The 20,459-nt window shown below is 45.4% G+C and overlaps 2 protein-coding genes across 2 annotated transcripts; both read right to left on the minus strand.

Moving 5' to 3' along the window:
• Positions 1-1,945: 1,945 nt before the first annotated feature.
• On the minus strand, positions 1,946-13,191 carry LOC120065866 (L-lactate dehydrogenase B chain-like). The gene is given in 7 exon segments (XM_039016911.1): positions 1,946-1,993; positions 2,116-2,239; positions 7,328-7,400; positions 7,582-7,751; positions 7,994-8,165; positions 8,435-8,573; positions 13,180-13,191. Coding segments are annotated over 7 exon segments (738 nt in total).
• A 2,169-nt stretch (positions 13,192-15,360) lies between these two features.
• Positions 15,361-16,464, minus strand: LOC120066594 (the record flags this gene model as incomplete). Its single annotated transcript, XM_039018016.1, has 2 exons — positions 15,361-16,155; positions 16,351-16,464. Coding segments are annotated over 2 exons (909 nt in total), but the record flags the coding sequence as incomplete, so codon positions are not given.
• Positions 16,465-20,459: the final 3,995 nt, after the last annotated feature.

Raw genomic sequence — 20,459 nt, forward strand, 5'->3', positions numbered from 1 at the left:
CCCTGGGCAAGACTGATTAACTCTTATTAATTATCCCTGACTGACAACATCATGGATGAATAGGTGCTATTGATACGGGTGGCTGTGGCCCTATGCTGTCCTGGCAGCCTATTGATTGGAGAGATTTGTCAGGCTGGCCTTGGTCCTGGCCCTGATGGATGTCATATTGACTCTCCCCCGTTCGTAGACACCCAGTAGGTGGTCGCTAACACACCGGCTACTTTCAGAAGTTAGTCTTTCTGGTGTTTCCTCTCACTATTACAAATATACTGTAACTTACCATTCATCACTGTGGATATGTTTTATTGTTGTTGAAACCAGCTGGACATCTCAAGTCCATTTAAAAGGCCTGCCTCTTGGGAATTGGAGAGAAAATGTTATGGTTTTCAAGCTAATTTCCTGCAATTCTACACATTTTGTCCTGCCCCAATTTGCTTGAAAACAGCAACATTTTCTATCCAATTCCCAAGAGGCAGGCATTTTAAATGTTCTTTCCTGGACCTGAGACTTGGTTCATCCAGCCATGGGCTGCAGATGTCAAAATCCCTGTTTTTATCGCACTCGAGTTGTGTTCTGATTATGAGAGGGTCCCTGAATCATTTTTTCATATTTTGTTGTTGTGGCTTTAAAGCTAATATCCTGTAATTCTAAACATTATGACATTAGGCAGAGAGAAAACCTTGCAGTTTTAAAGCGTAAATTACAGTGCATTTATGTAAAAGTAAAATATAAATTGAGGGACTAGTATTTAGTTGAAAAATTGATAATTGGTGGAGTTCTTTGATACCAATATCCCTTTGAGCGTCCCAGGCCCATGTTGCCCAGGGTTAAGAACATAAATTGTAGATTAATAATATTGTATTGTATTGCACACTGTAAACTTACTCCACATATCCCTTGCCCAAAGTCATTTAATCTGTTAGTAATATTCATTAAAAAAATTAAGATTATTATTATTATTATTTTTTTTTAGATCTGGCGGTGGAGCCCCTGCAGTACCTCTGCTGACCCCACTTTAAGAACCCCTGGACTACACAACACGTCTGGTATTCATCCATTCATTACTTGTCACCCTGATTAAAGTTGAAATCCGTAAAGGGGGAATAGGCGCCACTGTTTGCCCAAGCGCCTTCGTGATTGTTTTTGTTATGTTGATGAACTGGAGGAGCATCTAGCATCGTGGTTTGTAAAAGTCTCAGTACATATTCTGCTCTTTATCGCACGTGCAATGATGTCCGACGGGGACAAAACTGTTGTTTGAAGTAACTTCTTTGTTTTTGTAATATCACAAACACGTGGCAGTTTCACCAACTATGAATCATTTTGCATCATCATGACGATGTGGCCGGTGACATTTTGCTTCTTGAAAACTTGTCATGAGGAGAGATACAGCCATCAGAAATCCTGAGCTTGCTGATTTAATACTGAGTCAGGAAGAGTAGAAGAGACCAGGGGGAGAGGGTTACTGAACCTTCCCTACCCATCCTGTCTGTCTTCAAGCCACTTTGCTGCCACCTACCCAATCCTGCTCAGGAAGTGGGATCCTGCCCCCTTCTGGACATACATATATCATGCTACTTCACGTGTAAGAAGGACAACAATGATTGGATGACCCTCCTTAATGTATTGAAGATGAGGCAAAACAGTTTCCGATAACTCTCTTTATTCATCACACGCAGTCTGTATATTTGTTTTGCGATACAGACATCACTATTGATGATACAACACAAATATATACAAATCACATGTATGAGCTTGATGGGTCATGTTTAGTGTTTAGACATTGTTACTGTACACATGACAACATCACTTACCCTCAGTGTAAACTAATGTATGAGCTTGATTCATTCTTTGTCCTGGAGCTCCGTGGCTCAGAGGCTCAGCTCACTGTTGGTTTGTCCCAGGAACCATGCCCTCTCCTGCAGCCCCTGAACCTCTGTCTCCCTCAGGGGCTGGGTGAGTACACCTCCTCCTCCTCTATCCCACACATGCCCTGGGAAACATGAACACACATACTGTACAGAAAATACATAATCACAATACACACAACGTAAAAAATTTAAAAAAGATTAACACGGTAATATTTTTCTGTATGCTCTTTGCAGATCTACCCACCTTGACGAGGGTGGACACAGGGGGAATGGTGCTGAGGTTCTTCAGTATGACCTGTGCTAGGCTGGACACACTCAGACCAATGACCCAGTGGGTGTGCTCCTTCAGCCGAATCACCTCATAAGCACTGAAGAAACATTTTACACTACTTTAGAGTCCCATATTACTGTGTGTGTATACATACTCAAGATAATACTGACTTGCTCTAACTGTAATCTATGCCCATGTTTCTAGAGATTATTTGGTGATACACATTTACTTGTGACAAGGACAATGCTGATCCTCTCCCTAGAAAGGCCAGAACCTAGGAAGAAACCTAGAGAGGAACCAGGCTATGAGGGGTGGCCAGTCCTCTTCTGGCTGTGCCGGGTGGAGATTATAATAGAACATGGCCAAGATGCTCAAATGTTCATAGATGACCAGCATGGTCAAATAATAATAATCACAGTGGTTGTCGAGGGAGCAACAGCTCAGCACCTCAGGAGTAAATGTCAGTTGGCCTTTCATAGCCGATCATTCAGAGTATCTCTACTGCTCCTGCGGTCTCTAGAGAGTTGAAAACAGCAGGTCTGGGAAGGGTAGCACGTCCGGTGAACAGGTCAGGGTTCCATAGCCACAGGCAGAACAGTTGAAACTGGAGCAGCTGCATGGCCAGGTGGACTGGGGACAGCAAGGAGTCATCAGGCCAGGTAGTCCCGAGGCATGGTCCTAGGGCTCAGGTCCTCCGAGAGAAAGAAAGAAAGAAAGAGAGAAAAAGAGAGAATTAGAAAGAGCATGCCTAAATTCACACAGGACACCGGATAAGACAGGAGAAATACTCCAGATATAACAGACTGACCCTAGCCCCCCGACACATAAACTACTGCAGCATAAATACTGGAGGCTGAGACAGAAGGGGTTGGGAGACACTGTTACCCCGTCTGACGATACCCCCGGACAGACAGGGCCAAACAGGCAGGATATAACCCCACCCACTTTGCCAAGCACAGCACCCACATCACTAGAGGGATATCTTCAACCACCAACTTACCATCCTGAGACAAGGCCGGAGTATAGCCCACAAAGATCTCTGCTACGGCACAACCCAAGGGGGGTGCCAACCCGGACAGGAAGATCACATCAGTGACTCAACCCACTCAAGTGATGCACCCCTCCTAGGGACGGCATGGAAGAGCACCAGTAAGCCAGTGACTCAGCCCCTGTAATAGGGTTAGAGGCAGAGAATTCCAGTGGAGAGAGGGGAACCGGCAAGGCAGAGACAGCAAGGGCGGTTCATTGCTCCAGTGCCTTTCCGTTCACCTTCACACTCTTGGGCCAGACTACACTCAATCATAGGACCTACTGAAGAGATGAGTCTTCAATAAAGACTTAATGGTTGAGACCGAGTCTGCGTCTCTCACATGGGTAGGCAGACCATTCCATTAAAATGTAGCTCTATAGGAGAAAGCCAGGCCTCCAACTGTTTGCTTAGAAATTCTAGGGACAGTAAGGAGGCCTGCGTCTTGTGACCATAGCGTACGTGTAGGTATGTACGGCAGGACCAAATCGGAAAGATAGGTAGGAGCAAGCCCATGTAATGCTTTGTAGGTTAGCAGTAAAACATTGAAATCAGCCCTTGCCTTAACAGGAAGCCAGTGTAGAGAGGCTAGCACTGGAGTAATATGATCACATTTTTTGGTTCTAGTCAAGATTCTAGCAGCCGTGTTTAGCACTAACTGAAGTTTATTTAGTGCTTTATCCGGGTAGCCGGAAAGTAGAACATTGCAGTAGTCTAACCTAGAAGTGACAAAAGCATGGATAAATTTTTCTGCATCATTTTTGGACAGAATGTTTCAGATTTTTGCAACGTTACGTAGATGGAAAAAAGCTGTCCTTGAAACAGTCTTGATATGTTCGTCAAAAGAGAGATCAGGGTCCAGAGTAACGCTGAGGTCCTTCACTGTTTTATGTGAGACGACCGTACAACCATCAACATTAATTGTCAGATTCAACAGAAGATCTCTTTGTTTCTTGGGACCTAGAACAAGCATCTCTCTTTTGTCCGAGTTTAAAAGTAGAACATTTGCAGCCTTCCACTTCCTTATGTCTGAAACACAGGCTTCCAGGGAGGGCAATTTTGGGGCTTCACCATGTTTCATTGAAATGTACAGCTGTGTGTCATCCGCATAGCAGTGAAAGTTAACATTATGTTTCCGAATGACATCACCAAGAGGTAAAATATATAGTGAAAACAATAGTGGTCCCAAAACGGAACCTTGAGGAACACCGAAATTTACAGTTGATTTGTCAGAGGACAAAACATCCACAGAGACAAACTGATATCTTTCCGACAGTTAAGATCTAAACCAGGCCAGAACTTGTCCGTGTAGACCAATTTGGGTTTCCAATCTCTCCAAAAGAATGTGGTGATCGATGGAATCAAAAGCAGCACTAAGGTCTAGGAGCACGAGGACAGATGCAGAGCCTCGGTCTGACGCCATTGAAAGGTAATTTACCACCTTCACAAGTGCAGTCTCAGTGCTATGATGGGGTCTAAAACCAGACTGAAGCGTTTCGTATACATTGTCTTCAGGAAGGCAGCTTTTTCAAAAATGTTTGAGAGGAATGGGAGATTCTATATAGGCCGTTAGTTTTTATTTTCTGGGTCAAGGTTCGGCTTTTTCAAGAGAGGCTTTATTACTGCCACTTTTAGTGAGTTTGGTACACATCCGGTGGATAGAGAGCTGTTTATTATGTTCAACATAGGAGGGCCAAGCACAGGAAGCAGCTCTTTCAGTAGTTTAGTTGGAATAGGGTCCAGTATGCAGTTTGAAGGTTTAGAGGCCATGATTATTTTCATCAATGTGCCAAGAGATATAGTACTAAAAAACTTGAGTGTCTCCCTTGATCCTAGGTCCTAGAGTTCTGCAGACTCAGGACAACTGAGCTTTGGAGGAATACACATATTTAAAGAGGAGTCCATAATTTGCTTTCTAATGATCATGATCTTTTCCTCAAAGAAGTTCATGAATGTATCACTGCTGAAGTGAAAGCCATCCTCTCTTGGGGAATTCTGCTTTTTAGTTAGCTTTGCGACAGTATCAAAAATACATTTTGGATTGTTCTTATTTTTCTCAATTAATTTGGAAAAATAGGATGATCAAGCAGCAGTGAGGGCTCTTCGATACTGCACGGTACTGTCTATCCAAGCTAGTCGGTAGACTTCCAGTTTGGTGTAGCGCCAATTCCATTCCAATTTGCTGGAAGCTTGCTCTAGAGCTCGGGTATTTTCTGTATACCAGGGAGCTAGTTTCTTATGATAAATGTTTTTTGTTTTTAGGGGTACGACTGCATCTAGGGTATTGTGCAAGGTTAAATTGAGTTCCTCGGCCTCCAGGGTGGCGCAGTGGTCTAGGGCACTGCATCGCAGCGCTAGCTGTGCCACCAGAGTCTCTGGGTTCGCGCCCAGGCTCTGTCGCAGCCGGCCGCGACCGGGAGGTCCGTTAGGTTAGGGAGGGTTTGGCTGGTAGGGATATCCTTGTCTCATCGCGCTCCAGCGACTCCTGTGGCGGGCCGGGCGCAGTGCGCGCTAACCAAGGGGGTCAGGTGCACGGTGTTTCCTCCGACACATTGGTGCGGCTGGCTTCCGGGTTGGAGGCGCGCTGTGTTAAGAAGCAGTGCGGCTTGGTTGGGTTGTGCTTCGGAGGACGCATGGCTTTCGACCTTCGTCTCTCCCGAGCCCGTACGGGAGTTGTAGCGATGAGACAAGATAGTAATTACTAGCGATTGGATACCACGAAAATTGGGGAGAAAAGGGGGTAAAATAAAAATTGAGTTCCTCAGTTAGGTGGTTAACTGATTTTTGTACTCTGATGTCTTTCGGTGGGCGGAGGGAGTCGGAAGGGCAGCTAGGAATCTTTGGGTTGTCCGAGAATGTATAGCATGACTTTTGATCATCCTTGGTTGGGGTCTGAGCAGATTATTTGTTGCGATTGCAAATGTAATAAATGGTGGTCCGATAGTCCAGGATTATGAGGAAAAACATTAAGATCCACAACATTTATTCCACGGGACAAAACTAGGTCCAGAGTATGACTGTGTCAGTGAGTAGGTCCGGAGACATGTTGGACAAAACCCACTGTGTCGATGATGGCTCCGAAAGCCTTTTGGAGTGGGTCTGTGGACTTTTCCATGTGAATATTAAAGTCACCAAAAATTTGAATATTATCTGCCATGACTACAAGGTCCGATAGGAATTCAGGGAACTCAGTGAGGAACGCTGTATATGGCCCAGGAGGCCTGTAAACAGTAGCTATAAAAAGTGATTGAGTAGGCTGCATAGATTTCATGACTAGAAGCTCAAAAGACGAAACGTCTGGGGTTTTTTGTAAATTGAAATTTGCTATCATAAATGTTAGCAACACCTCCGCCTTTGCGGGATGCACGGGGGATATGGTCACTAGTGTAACCAGGAGGCGAGGAATCATTTAACACAGTAAATTCATCAGGCTTAAGCCATGTTTCAGTCAGGCCAATCACATCAAGATTATGATCAGTGATTAGTTCATTGACTATAACTGCCTTGGAAGTGAGGGATCTAACATTAAGTAGTACCCTATTTTGAGATGTGAGGTATCACAATCTCTTTCAATAATGGCAGGGATGGATGAGGTATTTATTCCAGTGAGATTGCTAAGGCGAACACCGTCATGTTTAGTTTTTCCCAACCTAGGTCGTGGCACAGACACGGTCTCAATGGGGATAGCTGAGCTGAAAACACTGACTGTGCTAGTGGCAGACTCCACTAAGCTGGCAGGCTGGCTGGCTAACAGCTTGCTGCCTGGCCTGCACCCTATCTCATTGTGGAGCTAGGGGAGTTAGAGCCCTGTCTATGTTCGTAGATAAGATGAGAGCCCCCCTCCAGCTAGGATGGAGTCTGTCACTCCTCAACAGGCCAGGCTTGGTCCTGTTTGTGGGTGAGTCCCAGAAAGAGAGCCAATTATCTACAAATTCTATCTTTTAGGAGGGGCAGAAAACAGTTTTCAACCAGCGATTGAGTTGTGTGACTGCTGTAGAGCTCATCACTCCCCCTAACTGGGAGGGGGCCAGAGACAATTACTCGATGCCGACACATCTTTCTAGCTGATTTACACGCTGAAGCTATGTTGCGCTTGGTGACCTCAGACTCTTTCATCCTAACATCGTTGGTGTCGACGTGGATAACATATCCCTATACTCTCTACACTCGCCAGTTTTAGCTTTAGCCAGCATCATCTTCAGATTATCCTTAACGTCGGTAGCTCTGCCCCCTGGTAAACAGTGTATGATCGCTGGATGATTCATTTTAAGTCTAATACTGCGGGTAATGGAGTTGCCAAACATCTGCCCAGCCCTCTGAATCCTGCCCAGCCTCCAGCTCTCTGGTGATGCATATTTTTGTATGGATTGATTGTGATGCTGTTTTGGACCTAATACAGGGTAGTGTCTCACCACTGGAGTCCCCGTGCTCTCCTATGATGTGTCCGTGGACACTGCTAGGGTGGATCTGTAGTCTCTCTCCCGTCAAGTAGGGGAACCGCCTTGAGTCCAGATTGGTTCCGCTGACCCTGCTCTGAGGGAACCCACTCAGCCTCCATGCCACATAGGTCAGCACACCCACCAGAGTGCAAGAGTCCAACAGAGTTCAGTACCATCGGGTTAGCCACCAGCCAGGGTTAGAAACAAATAAATACATCCTCAATTACTATTGGACAGGGTTTATCCTCGCTAGGAAGAAACCTTTACTTAGGGAAAATGAGTCATGTAACTAAGTTTGACTTGACTCTTCTCATCAGTCTGATAATATCCTACTCACTTCTCCCTATACGAATATAAGAAGTGGACATGGTGTAGTGAGTTACTAGGGGTTTATATGACTAGGAGGATGGCGTCAGGGCTGTGCTGGGCCAGTGGAGGGATGATCTGCTTCATCACCTAAATGTTCCTCTGGACCAGATCCAGACGACTCTCCCCCTTCCTCTGACGCGCGCCTGCAGTGATGACGCACAGCTTGGAGTTGGCTGTGTCTGAGTAGTCTAAGAGGAACCGAGCATGATATATTACAATATGTTACAACAAAGTGGGAAAATATCCCAAACTCCACATTTTTACATCTAGGGATTTCATAGTTTGTCACTGGACACATTTTCCCACAAGAGTTTGAAATACAAAAAGCAGTCATCGTTCTGCTATAGCACTGTATTATTTTAAAGGAGTCAGCACACGTACATGCAAGCACGCACGCACACACACACACACACACACACACACACACACACAGGCACTGAGCCAGGCTATAGCTGACCTCTGGCGGCTGTGATCTTGGAGGTCTTCAGGAAGAGGCTGGCTTGCTGCATGTCCATGCAGTCCTCTATAGCATCCACCACCGGGACTTCATCAGCCACACCCTTCACAGCAAGTGACGGGGTAAGTGAGAAGCTATACTAGACTGTTTATCATCAGTATTCATAGGAATTGTTAACTCCAATTAAATGTATTTGTTGGAATGGTGTGGCACTGTATACAAGCTCAGAATAAAAATCTAAAGTCTTTGGTGTTCGCTCTGTGATATGCACAGTGGGACTCACCTACTGTAAGATACTGAGGGAAAATGCCATACTGACATTACCCACACCCAAGATGGTCACTTTGGTGTTTCCACCTCCTGGTCTAGGACTGATGTTGTTTCTCTCTGACAGTAAACATGGCATCTGCTTTTGATATAGTGGATAGAATAGGGACAACACAACATGTAATGCTTTTTCTATACAGCGTTTGGCTGCAATAACGAGGTGAATACAATGCAACTATACTGTATATCACTAAATGGACTGACTGACTGTCACCAGTTTATTGGATGATATTATAACCTACCTCTAATTTTAATAGATGAAAAGTTCAACGATGTATAAATCCGAAAAGTGGAGCCTTTTCATGTTATTGTAGCCTCGTGAAGTTCGATGCTCTTGCGATCATGGGTGGAATGACTAATAACCGATGTTCCATTTTTTCCCACTAGATGGCAGAAAATTAATTCCTAAAAGTTTCAATGGGAACGAGCTTTAACACTGGGACAAGAAAGCAGTGTCCAAAAAAAACAATTGAAAAGAAGCGCTCTCTGTGGTGATGGGAATGGAAAGTGTGGTCTGTGCTGGTGTACGGTGTGCACACGGAGTAACCAATTTGTAGCCTATATGTGCATGGATATTCTGCAAAAAATATATATTTTATTTGGGTGAGTATTTTATATTTCACGATTTTTTGAGTGATATGATATCATGTTGGATGGACTAAGCTAATTTTGATGCATTCGTAGAATTTTTTATTTTGTATTTTTTACATCGTGGTTTCAGTCAGTCACATTCTATATTTATATTGTAGGCTAAGTCTAATGGTTAAACTTGAAATACGTTTATAACTACTGTAGTATGTAGCCTATTTGGGTTTCTTTAGTTAAGTGACAGTGATAGTTTTAAAGTGGAGTTTTAAAAATCATCGGTGTTCCCAAACGATCATAATGAGAATGATGACGACGATGATGTATCAATTTAATGCAACCTTGTGTATATATATATATATATATATATATATATATATATATATATATATATATATATATTCAGACACACATACTCATTAAAGGGTTTTTCTTCATTTTTACTATTTTCTACATTGTAGAAATGTATGTCTAAACTATTAAATAACACATATGGAAACATGTAGTAACCAAAAAAGTGTTAAACAAATCAAAATATATTTTATATTTGAGATTCTTCAAAGTAGCCACACTTTGCCTTGATGAAGCTTTGCACACTCTTGGCATTCTCTCAACCAGTTTCATGAGGTAGTCACCTGGAATGCATTTCAATTAACAGGTGTGCCTTGTTAAAATATAATTTGTGGAATTTCTTTCCTTTTTAATGCATTTGAGCCAATCAGTTGTGTTGTGACAAGGTAGGGGTGGTATACAGAAGATAGCCCTATTTGGTAAAAGACCAAGTCCATATTATGGCAAGAACAGCTCAAATAAGCAAAGAGAAATGACAGTCCATCATTACTAAACGACATGAAGGTCAGTTAATCAGGAAAATTTCAATAACTTTGAAAGTTTCTTCAAGTGTAGTCGCCAAAACCATCAAGCTCTATGATGAAACTGGCTCTCATGACGACTGCCACGGGAAAGGAAGACCCAGAGTTACCTCTGCTGCAGAGGATAAGTTCATTCGAGAGACCAGCCTGAGAAATTGCCCAAATAATTGCTTCACAGAGTTCAAGTAACAGACACATCTCAACCTCAACTGTTCAGAGGAGACTGCAAGAATCAGTCCTTCGAATTGCTGCAAAGAAACCACTACTAAAGGACACCAATGAGAAGACGAGACTTCCTTGGACCAAGAAACATGAGCAAATCTGAGCTTTGGTCTAATGAATAAAAATTTGAGATTTTTGGTTCCAACCGCCATTTCTTTGAGAGACGCAGTGTCACGACTTCCGCCGAGGTCGGTCCCTCTCCTTGTTCGGGCGGCATTCGGCGGTCGATGTCACCGGTCTTCTAGCCATCGCCGTTCCACCTTTAATTTTCCATTTGTTTTGTCTTGTTTTCCCGCACACCTGGTTTGCATTCCCTCATTACTCGTCTTGCATATAACCCTCTGTTTCCCCCCATGTCTGTGTGTGGAATTGTTATATGTAAATGTGTGTGTACTCCAGGCTGGTTTGCACCGGGGTATTGTGTTTCGTTTTCTGAGTGCCGTGTTTTGTTCGCCTCAATAAAGGGCTCCGTTTGCTACCCATTTCTGCTCTCCTGCGCCTGACTTCCCTGCAGCCAGTTAGTTACGCACTCCATTACACGCAGAGTAGGTGAACGGATGATCTCCACATGTATAGTTCCCACCGTGAAGCATGGAGGAGGAGGTGTGATGGTTTGGGGGTGCTTTGCTGGTGACACTGTTGGTGATTTATTTCAAATTCAAGGCACACTTAACCAGCATGGCTACCACAGCATTATGCAGTGATACACCATCCCATCTGGTTTGCTGTTAGTGGGACTATCATTTGTTTTACAACAGGACAATGACCCAACATACCTCCAGGCTGTGTAAGGGCTATTTGACCAAGAAGGAGAGTGATTGAGTGCTGCATCAGATGACCTGGCCCCCACAATCACCCAACCTCAACCCAATTGAGATGGTTTGGGATGAGTTGGACTGCAGAGTGAAGGAAAAGCAGCCAACAAGTGCTCAGCATATTTGGGAACTCCTTAAATACTGTTGGAAAAGCATTCAAGGTCACATTTTTGGTTACTACATGGTTCTATATGTGTTATTTCATAGTTTTTATGTCTTCACTATTATTCTACAATGTAGAAAATAGTGAAAATAAAGAAAAACCTTTGAGTAGGTGTGTCCTAACTTGATATAGTGGGTATCTGGGTACATGGTGGGTAACTCAAGCTCTTCGCTCAGATCAAGCGTGATGGGACTCTTGGACCCCGTTGGACTGAACCATGCGTATCAGATTTCATTATCACTGTGATAAATCATATTACTTCCAATGAAGGCAGTGCATCGTTGCTGCAGGCTGCATCCCTAACTAACCACCATGATTCAGAGACCAGCAGCCCCTGGGACCCAGTCTCTCCGGTCAGTCCTGTGGCCCATTCCCTCTGGGTTGAGATCCTTTGGGAGGTATCGGATGTGATCATTCCTTTGGAGAAGTGATGTATCCGTATTGACAACCTGGGAAGGAAGTAGGATATCACATGTGAAGTATCTGGGATTTCCCTTCCCCTCAGGGATTATTGGGGTGTGGATATTGTGGAGTTGGGACTGAGCAGGGAAGAGAGAGGGTATCTGCCATTCAGCCTGCTATGGAACTGGGATCTGAGGGGAGCCAGAATCAGCACCATCACCAGAGGAGGAAACCTGTGACACATGCACTGGATGAGCAGAAAAAGGTAAATGGAGCCCATCGCTGTCTGTCTCTCTGTCTGTCCGCTAATGACCTCTTTACAATTATGACCACTGCTTCACAGTGGTAATAATGTCACAAACAGGAGCTTGAGGGGAACATCTGTTTGATTCACCCCAAAATGTTTTTACATTACTGTTATATGATTGTTATCCTGCTGGTGTGGTTGATGAAATCAGTGGCTGCAGTTTAATTCTGTGTACAAGTCACAGCAGTTTCTGAATGCTTTGAACTTTGAAACTGAACAGAACAAAATGTACTGCATAATGGTAAAAGTACGTTTTATTGTAATCTGTTGGACAACTTTAAAAATGGTATGTACGAATATAAATGATGCATAATGCCGGTGGTGAAAATGACAGTAACAAAAGTATGTTTATTCTTGGCTAGATTCAATATGCATGCAGAGTTAGGTAGATTATGTATCTATTATGAGAGAGTTAATGGGGATCCCGTCCCCCATCTGTTCAGGCTTCATACCAGGATGTTATAAGAGGGTTCTCTACGGTAGCTAGGTTGTCCCCCCACCCCCGATGGCTGGCAGCTGGGGCAGCATATAATGGTCATGCTTTGGCTTTGGTGAAGCTTCTACATTGAACTGTGGGGCTGTCGTAGAGATTAGGTCATTTGCCTTGATAAGTACGTGCGATCGCTTTCAATGACTCCCCAAGTGAAAGTCTCCCTTTGAACAATGTAAAGCTCAGTGTTGGGTCTTATCATGTCAGCCCCCTCTCTCACGCCTTATGGCAGCCTGATTGCCTTGTACTCTTGCCTCATTGTTGGCCCTCATTTAGCCCACCCTCGTTTGTCATCAGATGTCTATTTAATCTTAGGATGATTCAATGTTCTATTTGTTCAGACCTGTGATTTCTATGATTCAGTGTTCCTGGGTTCTTGAGAGGTACAGGTAAAAGAAGGCTGCTTGTGAACTCATCATTATCCTTCAATAGCCAAAAGAGTAGTTTTCTGTGACTTGATGCTTTGGTTTTTCCCCTTACTGAATTATTGATAGGTTCGGGAGCAGTGATTTGAATCATCTCTGATTGTGATGGTAGTATCATTAATGAATGTCCTCCTAACCTGCTCTAACATCTTTTAGACCAATAATTCCTACAATACACCATGTTGATTACCATATTAGTAATCCATCTGGTATGACATTGACTACCTACAAAGCTACAGTGAGTACTACTGTAAAGGGGGATACCTAGTCAGTTGTACAACCGAATGTCTTCAACTGAAATGTGTCTTCCGCATTTAACCCAACCCCTCTGAATCAGAGAGGTGCGGGGGGCTGCCTTAATCGACATCCACGTCATCTGCGTCAAGGGAACAGTGGGTTAACTGCCTTGCTTAGGGGCAGAACTACAGGTTACTGGCCCAACGCTCCTACCCACCAGGCTACCTGCTGCCCCTACTGAAGCTCGATTGTTGTTCTAACTAGATTATTTGTGGTTTTGTTAATTTAGTCAAATTAGGCAATTGTTTTCACAGCCCACCTATGCTCCAACTGTGTTTCCACAGGCATCCCATTCTGAGATATTTTTCCACTAATTGTCCTTTTGACAAATCAGATCAGCTCTTTTACTAATAACTGGGCAAAAGATCAGAATGTGTCTGCCTGTGTAAACGCTGTCTTATTGGCACTTTTCCAACAAAGCAAACATTTCATAGCAATGTTATTGAGTGGTTGAAAGTTGTCATAAAGTCTCCCATTTAGCATTTGTTTGTCTTTGTGTGTTCTACCTTGGTACATGTCTATTCATGATTATTTTGTTTCATTCGGCAAGCTTTGGAAAGGAAGGGTAGCCCTCTCATGCAGTCAAATGACCTAGTGGCCTTATCGGTGGAATGGTATTAAAATCGTTAAAATCGTTTTGTTTTTTTTACGCTGAAAATCCGTTATTTCTATGTCAAAGATCTTGTTATATTTCAGTCTTCTGTGAAGTATATAAAGTGTAATATTGGGGTCAAACTCTAAATAAATAAATTTCTACTCTTTATCTGACATGGTACAGGTGTCTTCTTTTTTAAAGCCATGTGTGTGAGGTGTATACTTTTGTTTCAAAGTAGATTTGTTTAAGACTTCCAAGAATCACTCTGTGTGACACTGATTTAGCCCGCTGCAGTAAAAGTTTTTAAGATGGTGTGATGGAGTTGATGTGAAGTCTCGTGCTGATCCTACGTAGTGTTGGAGAGAGCTCTCCCTCCTCTGCCTACTCCTCACTATGGCTGAATGGAGTGGGAGGAGAGGACTTCTGTCTGAACTAGGTTCCTGTCAAGCGCATTAGCCGTAGCCACTGACATTGACCCTAATGAGTTTGTAGGGCCAGGAAAGAATGGTGTTTTGTCCATAGTTATGGAGGGCCATCAAGGGATCCTGTCATAAGATGTTAGATTCTACACACATCCAGGGTTTAGCTTTGACTTTGACTTCATGATTGTTTGAAAAAGTTCAGCCTAAAGTATGAGGTTAAAAGTTATGTGAGCTGTTAGATGATGTGATTGAGGATGAGGAGTACTATTCAAGAAGGTTACTCCGATTAGTTTAACCTTTTCATTCATATTAATCCGTAATCTATCTGTGCATCATATTTCAGTCCCTAGTCATATTTTTCAGTGGTTAGTCTCTTATCTAGTGGTTTTGGGTTACCCTGTCACCACAGTTTTAGTCTCCCATTGAAAGGGGTGGCATTGATTTATGTATTTAGCAAAAGGGAAATGGAGATGTGATGGTTGTTTGTACACCTGTGATATGAAGTGTGGTATATAGGGTATATGCAATTCATCATTGGCAGACTTGTTTTTTTCTCAATATACACACATACATCCAACATTATCCATCAACCTCAGTGATAGGCTATATGAAACATGCATGAGAGCACCAGCTGTTCCGGAAGACTGTGTGATCATGCTCTCCACAGCCGATGTGAGTAAGACCTTTAAAGAGGTCAACATTCACAAGGCCGCAGGGTCAGACGGATGTGTACTGCGAGCATGCGCTGACCAACTGGCAAGTGTCTTCACTGACATTTTCAACCTCTCTCTGTCCGAGTCTGTAAAACAAACATGTTTTAAGCAGACCACCATAGTACCTGTGCCCAAGAACATTTACATTTACATTTAAGTCATTTAGCAGACGCTCTTATCCAGAGCGACTTACAAATTGGTGCATTCACCTTATGATATCCAGTGGACCAACCACTTTACAATCGTGCATCTAAATCTTTTAAGGGGGGGGGTTAGAAGGATTACTTTATCCTATCCTAGGTATTCCTTAAAGAGGTGGGGTTTCAGGTGTCTCCGGAAGGTGGTGATTGACTCCGCTGACCTGGCGTCGTGAGGGAGTTTGTTCCACCATTGGGGTGCCAGAGCAGCGAACAGTTTTGACTGGGCTGAGCGGGAACTGTACTTCCTCAGAGGTAGGGAGGCGAGCAGGCCAGAGGTGGATGAACGCAGTGCCCTTGTTTGGGTGTAGGGCCTGATCAGAGCCTGAAGGTACGGAGGTGCCGTTCCCCTCACAGCTCCGTAGGCAAGCACCATGGTCTTGTAGCGGATGCGAGCTTCAACTGGAAGCCAGTGGAGAGAGCGGAGGAGCGGGGTGACGTGAGAGAACTTGGGAAGGTTGAACACCAGACGGGCTGCGGCGTTCTGGATGAGTTGTAGGGGTTTAATGGCACAGGCAGGGAGCCCAGCCAACAGCGAGTTGCAGTAATCCAGACGGGAGATGACAAGTGCCTGGATTAGGACCTGCGCCGCTTCCTGTGTGAGGCAGGGTCGTACTCTGCGAATGTTGTAGAGCATGAACCTACAGGAACGGGTCACCGCCTTGATGTTCGTTGAGAACGACAGGGTGTTGTCCAGGATCACGCCAAGGTTCTTAGCACTCTGGGAGGAGGCCACAATGGAGTTGTCAACCGTGATGGCGAGATCATGGAACGGGCAGTCCTTCCCCGGGAGGAAGAGCAGCTCCGTCTTGCCGAGGTTCAGCTTGAGGTGGTGATCCGTCATCCACACTGATATGTCTGCCAGACATGCAGAGATGCGATTCGCCACCTGGTTATCAGAAGGGGGAAAGGAGAAGATTAATTGTGTGTCGTCTGCATAGCAATGATAGGAGAGACCATGTGAGGATATGACAGAGCCAAGTGACTTGGTGTATAGCGAGAATAGGAGAGGGCCTAGAACAGAGCCCTGGGGGACACCAGTGGTGAGAGCACGTGGTGCGGAGACAGATTCTCGCCACGCCACCTGGTAGGAGCGACCTGTCAGGTAGGACGCAATCCAAGCGTGGGCCGCGCCGGAGATGCCCAACTCGGAGAGGGTGGAGAGGAGGATCTGATGGTTCACAGTATCAAAGGCAGCCGATAGGTCTAGAAGGATGAGAGCAGAGGAGAGAGAGTTAGCTTTAGCAGTGCGGAGCGCCTCCGTGACACAGAGAAGAGCAGTCTCAGTTGAATGACTAGTCTTGAAACCTGACTGATTTGGATCAAGAAGGTCATTCTGAGAGAGATAGCAGGAGAGCTGGCCAAGGACGGCACGTTCAAGAGTTTTGGAGAGAAAAGAAAGAAGGGATACTGGTCTGTAGTTGTTGACATCGGAGGGATCGAGTGTAGGTTTTTTCAGAAGGGGTGCAACTCTCGCTCTCTTGAAGACGGAAGGGACGTAGCCAGCGGTCAAGGATGAGTTGATGAGCGAGGTGAGGTAAGGGAGAAGGTCTCCAGAAATGGTCTGGAGAAGAGAGGAGGGGATAGGGTCAAGCGGGCAGGTTGTTGGGCGGCCGGCCGTCACAAGACGCGAGATTTCATCTGGAGAGAGAGGGGAGAAAGAGGTCAAAGCACAGGGTAGGGCAGTGTGAGCAGAACCAGCGGTGTCGTTTGACTTAGCAAACGAGGATCGGATGTCGTCGACCTTCTTTTCAAAATGGTTGACGAAGTCATCCGCAGAGAGGGAGGAGGGGGGGGGGGGGGGAGGAGGATTCAGGAGGGAGGAGAAGGTGGCAAAGAGCTTCCTAGGGTTAGAGGCAGATGCTTGGAATTTAGAGTGGTAGAAAGTGGCTTTAGCAGCAGAGACAGAAGAGGAAAATGTAGAGAGGAGGGAGTGAAAGGATGCCAGGTCCGCAGGGAGGCGAGTTTTCCTCCATTTCCGCTCGGCTGCCCGGAGCCCTGTTCTGTGAGCTCGCAATGAGTCGTCGAGCCACGGAGCAGGAGGGGAGGACCGAGCCGGCCTGGAGGATAGGGGACATAGAGAGTCAAAGGATGCAGAAAGGGAGGAGAGGAGGGTTGAGGAGGCAGAATCAGGAGATAGGTTGGAGAAGGTTTGAGCAGAGGGAAGAGATGATAGGATGGAAGAGGAGAGAGTAGCGGGGGAGAGAGAGCGAAGGTTGGGACGGCGCGATACCATCCGAGTAGGGGCAGAGTGGGAAGTGTTGGATGAGAGCGAGAGGGAAAAGGATACAAGGTAGTGGTCGGAGACTTGGAGGGGTGTTGCAATGAGATTAGTGGAAGAACAGCATCTAGTAAAGATGAGGTCAAGCGTGTTGCCTGCCTTGTGAGTAGGGGGGGAAGGTGAGAGGGTGAGGTCAAAAGAGGAGAGGAGTGGAAAGAAGGAGGCAGAGAGGAATGAGTCAAAGGTAGACGTGGGGAGGTTAAAGTCACCCAGAACTGTGAGAGGTGAGCCATCCTCAGGAAAGGAACTTATCAAGGCGTCAAGCTCATTGATGAACTCTCCAAGGGAACCTGGAGGGCGATAAATGATAAGGATGTTAAGCTTGAAAGGGCTGGTAACTGTGACAGCATGGAATTCAAAGGAGGCGATAGACAGATGGGTCAGGGGAGAAAGAGAGAATGTCCACTTGGGAGAGATGAGGATCCCAGTGCCACCACCCCGCTGACCAGAAGCTCTCGGGGTGTGCGAGAACACGTGGGCAGACGAGGAGAGAGCAGTAGGAGTAGCAGTGTTATCAGTGGTAATCCATGTTTCCGTCAGTGCCAAGAAGTCGAGGGACTGGAGGGAAGCATAGGCTGAGATGAACTCTGCCTTGTTGGCCGCAGATCGGCAGTTCCAGAGGCTGCCGGAGACCTGGAACTCCACGTGGGTCGTGCGCGCTGGGACCACCAGGTTAGAGTGGCAGCGGCCACGCGGTGTGAAGCATTTGTATGGTCTGTGCAGAGAGGAGAGAACAGGGATAGACAGACACATAGTTGACAGGCTACAGAAGAGGCTACGCTAATGCAAAGGAGATTGGAATGACAAGTGGACTACACGTCTCGAATGTTCAGAAAGTTAAGCTTACGTTGCAAAAATCTTATTGACTAAAATGATTAAAATGATACAGTACTGCTGGCTGGTGAAGTAGGCTAGCTAGCAGTGGCTGCGTTGTTGACTTTGTTTGAAAGTGTAGCTGGCTAGGTAACCTCGATAACTGGCTAGGTAACCTCGATAACCTCGATAATTACTCTAAACTACACAATTATCTTAGATACAAAGACAGCAAAGACAACTATGTAGCTAGCTAACACTACACTAATCAAATCGTTCCGTTGTAATGTATTAGTTTCTACAGTGCTGCTAGTCGGTAGAAGTTGACTAGCTAGCTAGCAGTTGTTGACTAGGTAGGAGAACGGTGGCGCGGCGGACGAAAATAGCTGGCTAGCTAACCTCGATAATTACTCTAAACTACACAATTATCTTAGATACAAAGACAGCAAAGACAACTATGTAGCTAGCTAACACTACACTAATCAAGTCGTTCCGTTGTAATGTAATAGTTTCTACAGTGCTGCTATTCAGTAGAAGTTGGCTAGCTGGCTAGCTAGCAGTGTTGACTACGTTAGAAGGACGAAAATAGCTGGCTAGCTAACCTCGATAATTACTCTAAACTACACAATTATCTTTGATACAAAGACGGCTATGTAGCTAGCTAAGAAAAATTGCTCAGATCAAACATATCAAACCGTTGTACTGTAATGAAATGTAATATTACCTGTGGAGCGAAGCGAAGTGCGACCACTCGCTCCAACCCGGAAGTCAGAGAAGAACACTAAGATAACCGGCCTAAATGACTACTGAACCATAGCACTCACGTCTGTAGCCATGAAGTGCTTTGAAAGGCTGGTCATGGCTCACATCAACACCATCATCCAAGAAACCCTAGACCCACTCCAATTTGCATACCGCACCAACAGATCCACAGATGATGCAATCTCTATTGCACTCCACACTGCCCTTTCCTACCTGGACAAAAGGAACACCTATGTGAGAATGCCATTCATTGACTACAGCTCAGCATTCAACACCATAGTGCCCTCAAAGCTCATCAATAAGCTAAGGACCCTGGGACTAAACACCTCCCACTGCAACTGGATCCTGGACTTTCTGACGGGTGGTAAGGGTAGGAAACAACACATTCGCCAATCTGATCCTCAACACAGGGGCCCCTCAGGGGTGCATGCTCAGTCCCCTCCTGTACTCCTCGTTCACTCATGACTGCACGGCAAGGCACGACTCCAACACCATCATTAAATTTGCCAATGTCACAACAGTGCCTGATCACCGACAACGACGAGACAACTTACAGGGAGGAGGTCAGACCTGGCCGTGTGGTGCCAGGACAACAACCTCTCCCAAAATGTGATCAAGACAAAGGAGATTATTGTGGACTACAGGAAAAAGAGGACCGAGCACACCCCCATTCTCATCGACGGGGCTGCAGTGGAGCAGGTTGAGAGCTTCAAGTTCCTTGGTGTCCACATCACCAACAAACTAACATGGTCCAAGCACACCAAGACAGTTGTGAAGAGGGCACGACAAAACCTTTTCCCCCTCAGGAGACTGAAAAGATTTCGCATGGGTCCTCAGATCCTCAAAAGGTTCCACAGCTGCACCATCGAGAGCATCCTGACTGGTTGCATCACTGCCTGGTATGGCAACTGCTCAGCCTCCGACCACAAGGCCCTACAGAGGGTAGTGCGTATGGCCCAGTACATCACTGGGGCCAAGCTTCCTGCCATCCAGGACTTCCATACCAGGCGGTGTCAGAGGAAGGCCCTAAAAATTAAAAGACTCCAGCCACCCTAGTCATAGACTGTTCTCTCTGCTACTGCACGGCAAGCGGTACCAGAGTGCCAAGTCTAGGTCCAAGAGGCTTCTAAACACCTTCTACCCCCAAGCCATAAGTCTCCTGAACATCTAGTCAAATGGCTACCCAGACTATTTGCATTGCCCCCCTCCCCCCTCTCCCCTTCTTTACACCACTGCTACTTTCTGTTGTCATCTATGCATAGTCACTTTAATAACTCTACCTACATGTACATTCTACCCCCGCACATTGACTCTGTATCAGTACCCCCACCTCTATA

The sequence above is a fragment of the Salvelinus namaycush genome, chromosome 21 (assembly GCF_016432855.1).
Source record: "Salvelinus namaycush isolate Seneca chromosome 21, SaNama_1.0, whole genome shotgun sequence".
NCBI classification, from domain to species: Eukaryota; Metazoa; Chordata; class Actinopteri; order Salmoniformes; family Salmonidae; genus Salvelinus; species Salvelinus namaycush.